This window comes from Henckelia pumila, chromosome 4 (assembly GCF_033568475.1).
Source record: "Henckelia pumila isolate YLH828 chromosome 4, ASM3356847v2, whole genome shotgun sequence".
Taxonomy (NCBI): Eukaryota; Viridiplantae; Streptophyta; class Magnoliopsida; order Lamiales; family Gesneriaceae; genus Henckelia; species Henckelia pumila.
Genome location: NC_133123.1, coordinates 18,208,878 through 18,217,943, shown reverse-complemented (window position 1 = coordinate 18,217,943; position 9,066 = coordinate 18,208,878). Strand labels below are relative to the sequence as shown.

General features: G+C 40.1%; 1 protein-coding gene across 1 annotated transcript; it reads right to left on the bottom strand.

Annotated features, from left to right (window-relative positions):
* Window positions 1-1,658: 1,658 nt before the first annotated feature.
* Window positions 1,659-2,804, bottom strand: LOC140860594 (uncharacterized mitochondrial protein AtMg00300-like). Its single transcript, XM_073263596.1, has 2 exons — window positions 2,457-2,804; window positions 1,659-1,766 (listed from the first exon to the last, which is right to left on the bottom strand). The coding sequence occupies exons 1-2, from the start codon at window positions 2,802-2,804 to the stop codon at window positions 1,659-1,661; spliced, it is 456 nt and encodes a 151-aa protein (XP_073119697.1).
* Between the last annotated feature and the right edge of the window lie 6,262 nt (window positions 2,805-9,066).

Here is a 9,066-nt window from a genome sequence, read left to right as displayed (position 1 = left end):
GCTAGGCCACTTAAGGATCTACACCACTCAAACTTATCTGTGTTCACTGGCTTGGTCAGAAAATCAGATATGTTATCCTTCGTATGGATCTTCTGCATATCCACACTTCCTTCCTCTACTACTTCTCGTACAAAGTGAAATTGAACTCCAATGTGTTTAATCCTGGAATGAAAGGCTGGGTTCCTTGCAATGTGCAAGACACTTTGACTGTCACAAAACAAAGGAATCTTTTCTTGTTTGTGCCCAAGCTCCTCCAATAACCTTTTAATCCATATTGCCTCCTTGCAAGCTTGAGTAGCTGCCATGTATTCTGCCTCCGTTGTAGATAATGCCACAACTGTTTGTAGTTTTGAAACCCAGATGACTGCACCTCCTGCAACTGTAAACACATAACTAGTATTAGATTTTCTTTTATCTGGATCACCTACATAATCTGAATCCACATAGCACCTGAGTGTAAAATCTGATCCTCCAAAACATAATGCAGCATTCGAGGTACCCTTAATGTATCTAAGAATCCTCTTAACCGTGCTCCAATGCTCTTGTCCAGGATTTGCCATATACCAATGCTCTTGTCCAGGATTTGCCATATACCGACTGACAGCTCCCACTGCTTGTGCAATTTCTGGTCTAGTACAAATCATAGCGAACATTAAACTTCCCACTGCTGATGCATACGGTACTCGAGACATATCCATCCTCTCTGCTTCACTGCTAGGACACATCTCAGAAAATAACTTGAAGTTAATAGGAAGAGGGGTTGAAACTGGCTTACTATCTTGCATGTTGAAGCGTTGCAAGACTTTCTTCAAATAATTTTTCTGAGAAAGCCAAATCTTCCTATTGCTTCTGTCTCGGTGAACTTGCATCCCTAGAATCTTGTTTGCTGGTCCCAAGTCTTTCATATCAAATTCTCTAGCCAACTGTGCCTTCAATTCTTGGACCCGATCTTTGTTGGGGCCTGCTACCAACATGTCGTCCACGTACAACAGCAAAATGATATAATCATCATCACCAGACCTCTTGAAATACGTACAAGGGTCTGCACTGAGTCTGTTGTACCCAAGGCTCATGATATAGGAATCAAATCTCTTGTACCAACAACTCGGCGCCTGTTTGAGACCGTACAGAGATTTATTCAACCTGCAAACCAAGTTCTCTTTGCCTTTTTCTGCAAAACCTTCTGGCTGGAGCATATAGATTTTTTCTTCAAGATCGCCATGAAGAAATGCCATTTTCACATCTAGTTGTTCTAGATGTAGTTCAAACACTGCACACAATGCCAATACTACCCTGACTGTTGAAAGTCGAACCACAGGAGAAAATATCTCATTGAAGTCAATACCTTCTTTCTGAGTGTACCCTTTGACAACCAATCTCGCACGATACCGCTCCACTTGGTTATTGCCATCACGCTTGATCTTATAGACTCATCTGTTACCGATAGCTTTCCTCCCTCGTGGTAGTGTAACAAGATCCCATGTTTTGTTTTTGTCCAATGCTTCCAATTCTTCCTGCATCGCTGTCATCCACAGGGATACATCCGAGCTTTGACTAGCCTCATGGAAAATCGATGGCTCACCATCCTCTGTTAATAGAAAATATGCAATGTTGCTTTCAATGACATAATCTGAAATCCATCCTGGTGGTCTTCTCTCTCAAGTTGACTGCCTCACTTTGGAAACCTCTGACTCAACTGGTTCTTGTTCTTCGTGCTCTGGTACTGCTTCACAAGAAACTTGATCTTCGTCTGTCTTATTTTCCACCTGAATGATAGAAGTTTCTAAATTCAGTGTGTCTTTGTCTCCCTTCACTTTATCTTCCTCGAAGATAACATCTCTGCTGATGATAAGCTTGTGGACAGTAGGATCCCACAAGCGAAACCCCTTTACTCCATCAGCATAGCCCAAGAAGATACACTTTCTGGATTTGGAATCCAACTTTGATCTTTCTTGTTCATTGTACAACACGTACACCGGACTTCCAAATGTCTGTAACCGAGAATAATCAGCTGGCTTTCCAGTCCACACCTCCATTGGAGTCTTCAAATCAATCGCCACTGAAGGAGAACGATTGATGATATAAGAAGCGGTTTTGACTGCTTCTACCCAAAATGACTTTGTTAGACCTGCAGTACTCAACATGACCCTTGTTCTGTCCAACAAAGTTCTGTTCATCTGCTCTGCTACTCCATTCTGTTGAGGCGTGTAAGCCATCGTGAATTGTCTTTTGATGCCCTCATGCTGACAGAATGCATCAAATTCATCACTGGTATATTCTCCTCCATTGTCAGTCCTCAAACACTTGATTTTCTTATCAGAATCAAGTTCAACCCGCGCTTTGAAAACTTTGAAGACTTCGAAAACATCTGACTTCTTCTTAATTGGATGCACCCAACATCTCCTAGAGAAATCATCAATAAACAAGACAAAGTATCTCTCTCCTCCTAGGGATACCATCGGTGCTTGCCAAACATCAGAATGAATCAGCTCCAATATTCCTTTGCTCTTGGCAGTAGACGTGCCAAACTTCAATCTGTGTTGTTTACTGGTAACACAATGCTCACAAAAGGGTAGAGCCACTTTTGTAAGCCCTGGCAACAGCTTCCGTTCAGAGAGAATCTTCATTCCTCGTTCTGACATATGTCCAAGCTTTCTATGCCACAACACTGTTGATTCTTCTCCCGAACCAATTGATACAACAGCTAGTTCCGCCTCTTTGTGTGTTTCTCCCAACAATACATACAGATTTGCAGCAACCTTTTCTGCCTTCATAACCACAAGCGCGCCTTTCACAATTTTCATGATCTCTTTCTCGATACGGGTTTTGCACCCAATATCATCCAATTGCCCCAAAGACAAAAGATTCTTTGTCAGGTCCTTCACATGTCGTACCTCCTGTATGGTGCGAATAGTACCATCAAACATTTTAATTTTAATGGTACCGACCCCAGCGATTTCCAAGGCATGATCATTTCCCTTGAATACAGATCCTCCTGAGACTGGTTCATACTGATCGAACCATTCTCTCCTTGACGTCATATGCCACGTCGCTCCTGAATCCATAATCCATGCATCACAAAATTTTTGTCTGCCTTCCGCAACCGTTGCTGCTTCGCTGAATAATATTTCACCACCGCCTGAAGTACTGGACACATTTCCTTGAGATCCTTTATCGATGCTCTTTGTACACTCTCTCTTGAAGTGCCCTTTACCGCCACATTTAAAGCAGTAAATATTCTTCTTCTTACTTCTTGACTTGGATCTACCATATCTGTGGCTCCCACTGGAGTCACGCTCCGTCAATCTTCCTCTCGTCATCGGTAAAGCCTCTGCTTGCTTTGACGTTACCAACCTATCTTCCTTGTTCCTTCGACGACTCTCTTCTCCAAAAACCGCAGTTAAGACGTCGTCAAAATTTAAATTATCCGAAAGAACATTATTGGTAACATTGATGATGAGCTGATCGTATGAATCTGGTAGACTTTGAAGTAGAAGCTCCACACGTTTTTTTTCCTCTATTTTATGCCTCATAGACGTGAGCCGGGAAAATAGAGTATTCAGCGTATTGATATTGTAATGCCCGAAATTATTTAATTTTAATTCGAGAATATTTAATTTGGGAATATTTGGAGTTTTGATTTAAATTCTAATATTTTTAAATTATTTAGGATTGAAATTTAATGTAATGGGAAGTTGAGAACTGAATTGCAATTATTGAAGACTTGAGGGGTCAAAGTGCAAAATCCTTATTTTGTAGTTGGACACTTGTTTTTCGATTATGTATTCACGTGTAATACATTAAAATTCATCAGAAATTTCAGAAGAGGAACCGAGAGGAAGAACAAAGCTAGCTTCAATATTTTCTTCAACTTGTAATTGCTATATCTTGAGTTTCGGGTGTCCGAATTCGATTCCGAAAAAGGTTCTGGACTCCTTGCAAGAAGACCTTCGATTTGATGTATGTTTTATTTTAGTTCCTTATGATTTGAGAAGTCGAAAATGGTAGAGATCAGATGTGATGAGGAATTGATGTTGTTGAGTTTGTATTCGTTGTTCTATCGAGTTCGGGTTGAAGGATGGCTATCAATGTTATTCTTATAGTACCAGCTGATTATTCGAAAGTATACCTGCTGATATATTGAAGAATTCTTGCTGGTTTTGATGAATATAAGATGTAGATGATTGTTATATTTGATATAGTTGAGTTTCGGATTGCCGAATGATACCGATATGCCGTCGAACTTTTGATTTGAAGTTGTTTTGCTATCTTGTATTGAGCTGTGATTTTGATGAGTTCTAGCTGATGTTGGTAAGCTTTCAACACTTTATTTCGGATTGGTTTTGAATACCATCAAGCTCGAAAACGTCAACTTCGAATCGATAGAAGTAAGATCAAGGTTTGAAGTTATTCTACAATGGAGTTTGAATGGTTTTAAGTGCAGATTTTGAGATTAGGCTTATGGTTGATAATTATACAGATTTGGACACCTAGAAGACAACATAAACTTCACACTTGAAAGGTAAAAGTGGACTACTACTTGAAGGGGATTATAACTCGAGATGGTTTGTATCGAGTTTCCTAAATCACATACTTATTTGCTTAGTTGCTTTTATATGTTTTCCTATGAATTTTTGAATAGGTCTTGATGTTAATGAATGTGATCTTATTGATATATATTGCATTCATCTTGTAAGAGTTGTTCTTTGATTTCGAAATAAACGGAAACGTTCGATTAGACGATTTGAGGAATTATATATGTATGGCCTGGGTGGTTGATTTAGCCTAGCATCTGATTTACATATATAATGGCTTCAAAGTCTAGAGAAACAAGATAAGTAGCCCCACATCGATCGGGAGAGTCGGTGGTTAGTTATGATATCTTCTTTTCGGGATCCCAAACGATGAACTAGAGAACCTTGTTTTAAAACATGCATTGTAGTTACTTTTATATCATGAATTTGATATATTCTTTGCTATGCATGTTTAGTTGCTTTTACTGGGAAATATATTTCTCACCGGAGTTATCCTGCTATTGTTGTGTTGTATGTGTAATGGCAATAGGCGGGAGTGGTATAGGACAAAAGCGAACTTGAAGAACAAGGGATGAGAGAATAGCGTGATGATCCGAGTTTAGATATTTTGAGCTGTCAATGTTGGTATTGAGTTCCAAAACATGATCATGTTATAGATACTTGTACCAAGACTTGTTGGTTATTAAGTTGTTGTCTTGTTGATGTATATAGGATTTGAGATGATGTTGTAAATCCTTAAGATAACATGTTGTAGCTTAATCCTTTTTGTATAACAAAGATTATTGTTTGTTATGTGAGCCTTTCTTGAGTTGATATTAAGGCTTTGTTATGGTTTAATTTTATCAATTTATATCATGTTAGAATGCATGTTAGCTTATGATTTGGAATAGGCTTTGTATGAATTGATGTTACATGAAAATGAATAGAAGAACTTGTGTTGACAGCAAAGTAGGATCTGTTTCTTTTCTTCTGGACGTGTGCTCGCTCGATCGGGCGATTCCTACTGATCGAGCGAGGCTTTCATTTCCTGGAAAGAAAGCTGAGCAAACTTGGCTCGCTCGATCGGTGAATATTGACCGATCGAGCGAGGCCAACATTTGTTTCACCCGAGAGGCTGAGCTGAGGGCTCGCTCGATCGGGTGAATATACCCGATCGAGCGAGGTGCTCACTTTTTTAAAAAAAAAATAATTTTTTTTTACTTTATTTAGACTTTGATTCTTGGTCTATGATATATGATGATTTGATTAATGAGAGATTAGAACTCGGGTCATCACAACAGGTGGTATCAGAGCAAGAAAAATTCTGGACTGAGTTAGATAGTAAGTGGGGTAGATCGAGTCATCTTCCTTGCTTATTTATTTTAATTATACTATGATTTAATTACATGATTGAATTACATGTGGTAAATGCTAGCATGATTTACTTTCAAGTATTTTATTACACGATGTTGTAATTATTTTATTTGAAAGTATGAAGACGCATGCTTACTGGAATATCTGAAATGATTAGAGCCATGTGTTCTGATGAATTATGATATGCTACCTGATTATCTGAATGGATTGGAAGCATGTCTTGTTGAATACTTCGATTATTTTTTTTGACGATTGAATCAGAACCGAATTTTGATCAGAGGTAAGATGATCGGAGGAGGACTGAGATAGATTTGATGATTGTGGTATCCTAACCCTTTTGATAATCAGATATGTCTCGAAGACCAGGACGAACTCCTCTTAGACCTCAGGTTCATACTCCTCTGCCGGAACAAACGGTGGTAACACCGATAATACCTCAAGCTGCAGTCCCAAGCAATGAACAGGGAAGTACCTCTCGAGATATGACAGATATGACTGCCACTCCGATGGAAACACTGCTCAAACGCTTTCAATCATACCATCCGCCTACTCTGAACGGTACTGAAAATGCAGTTGTATGTGAAGGATGGCTCGATGACATGGAGATGTTGTTTGATTCGCTTGATTATGGTGATGAGCGAAGAGTCAGATTAATTGGACATCAGTTGCATGAGGTTGCGAAGAGCTGGTGGTCCACGACCAAGAAAGCTTTGAAGCGTAGAGGAACTGTACTGACGTGGAATGTCTTCAAAACTGAGTTTTACCAACGCTTCTTTCCAGTGTCTTACCGCAAAGATAAAGGTGCAGAATTTGCGAACCTGAAGCAGGGAAACTTAAATATTGAAGATTATGTTGCAAAATTCACTACATTGCTACGTTTTGCTCCACATGTTGCTGATAGTGATGAGGCAATGGCTGATCAGTTCATTAATGGACTGACTCCGGAGGTCTTTACTTTGGTAAACACAAGGCAACCGAATAATTTTGCTGATGCTTTGAACAGTGCCAAAGGAGCGGAAGCTGGTTTGATACAACAGCGAGGAGCTTTGTATATCGCTCAGCCTCCGAGACATTCACAACCCTCAGCTCCAATCTCGCAACAACCTCCTCAATTTGAAAGTGGTGGTAGTAGCAGTGGCAAGAAAGGATATTTGCAAGCTTGAGGAAAACAGTTTAAAAAGTCAGGGAGCAGTTCTTCGAGTTCCAGTGGCATGAAACAGAAGTCAGGAGTGTTTTGTAACAGTTGTGGTGGAGGTCATCCAACCGATCAGCACCGAGGTGTATCTGGGAGGTGCCATATATGCCATCAGACTGGCCATTTTGCGAGGGTGTGTCCTCAGAGAGGTTCTGGATAGTCACGAAATGCAGAGTCATCACGATCAGTGGCTCAACCTGCAAGGCAAGCCTCTTCTGTTCATTCCTTCCAACCACCACATCCACAGCAACAGTCAAGGCCAGGAGGAAGTCAGACAGACAGTCAGCCACAGAGACAGCAGGCTCATGTCTTTGCACTGACGGAGGAACAGGAACAGGGAGCACCAGATGATGTGATTGCAGGTAACTATTCTATTTGTGGTTATCCTGCATATGTATTGATAGATACAGGTTCATCCCATACGTTTATCTCTACACAATTTGCATCCTTACATGCTTTGCCTGTTGAATCATTACCTGTTATAGTATCTGTTTCTTCTCCTTTGGGGAAAGGTCTTATATCTATTCAGACAGTTAAGAATTGTTTGTTACAATATGACGGTAATGAGATAGAGATAGATTGTTTTGTGCTTGGTTTGTCTGATTTTGACTGCATTATCGGGATTGATATGCTAAACAAGTACAGAGCTACCGTAGATTGTTTTCAAAATATAGTAAGATTCAGACCTGAGATGGCTGGAGAATGGAAATTCTATGGTAAGGGTTCTCGTGCTAAGATTCCTCTGATTTCTGCATTATCAATGACCCAACTTTTGCAGAAAGGAGCGGAGGGATTTATTGTTTATACAGTTGATGTTCTGAAAACTAGCCCGAACCTGGCTGACTTGCCAGTGGTTAGTGAATTTGCGGATGTTTTCCCCGATGAAATTCCAGGACTACCTCCGTATCGTGAGATTGATTTCAACATAGAACTGATGCCAGGTACTGCACCGATTTCGAAAGCACCTTATCGAATGGCACCAGTAGAATTGAAAGAGTTGAAAGATCAGTTGGAAGATTTACTGGCCAAGGGATACATTCGACCCAGTGTTTCTCCTTGGGGTGCTCCAGTATTATTTGTTCGAAAGAAAGACGGTTCAATGAGATTGTGCATCGACTACCGGCAACTGAACAAGGCAACGGTAAAGAACAAATACCCTTTGCCTCGTATTGATGATTTATTTGACCAATTGCAGGGTTCTTCTGTGTATTCCAAGATCGATCTGAGATCTGGATACCATCAGCTGAGAGTTAGGGATTCTGATATTCCGAAAACTGCTTTCAGAACCAGGTATGGTCACTATGAGTTTATAGTTATGCTATTTGGTCTGACAAATGCTCCAGCTGTGTTTATGGCTTTGATGAACCGTGTGTTTCAGAAATATCTCGATGATTTTGTGATAATATTTATTGATGATATTTTGATATATTCAAAGAATTTGATTGATCATTCTGAGCATTTGAGAACTGTGTTGAAGACTATGAGATCTGAGAAACTGTATGCTAAACTGTCGAAATGTGAGTTTTGGCTGAAACAGGTTGTTTTTCTTGGACATATCATATCCGGAGATGGTATATCTGTTGATCCAAGTAAATTTGAGGCAGTGATCAATTGGTCTAGACCTACATCTGTTCCTGAAATTCGTAGTTTTATGGGTTTGGCTGGGTATTATCGTCGTTTCATCAAAGATTTTTCCAGTATTGCGAAGCCGATTACTCAGTTAACTCAGAAGAATTCTCCTTTTATCTGGTCTGAAGCTTGTGAATCCAGTTTTATTGAGTTGAAGAAGCGACTGACCAGTGCACCAGTCTTGACGATTCCTTCAGGTACTGGTGGTTTCACTGTTTATTGTGATGCATCTCATCGAGGTTTGGGGTGTGTTTTGATGCAGCGAGGGCATGTGATTGCTTATGCCTCGAGACAGCTGAAACCTCATGAGACCAGATACCCGATTCATGATCTTGAATTGGCTGCCATCGTATT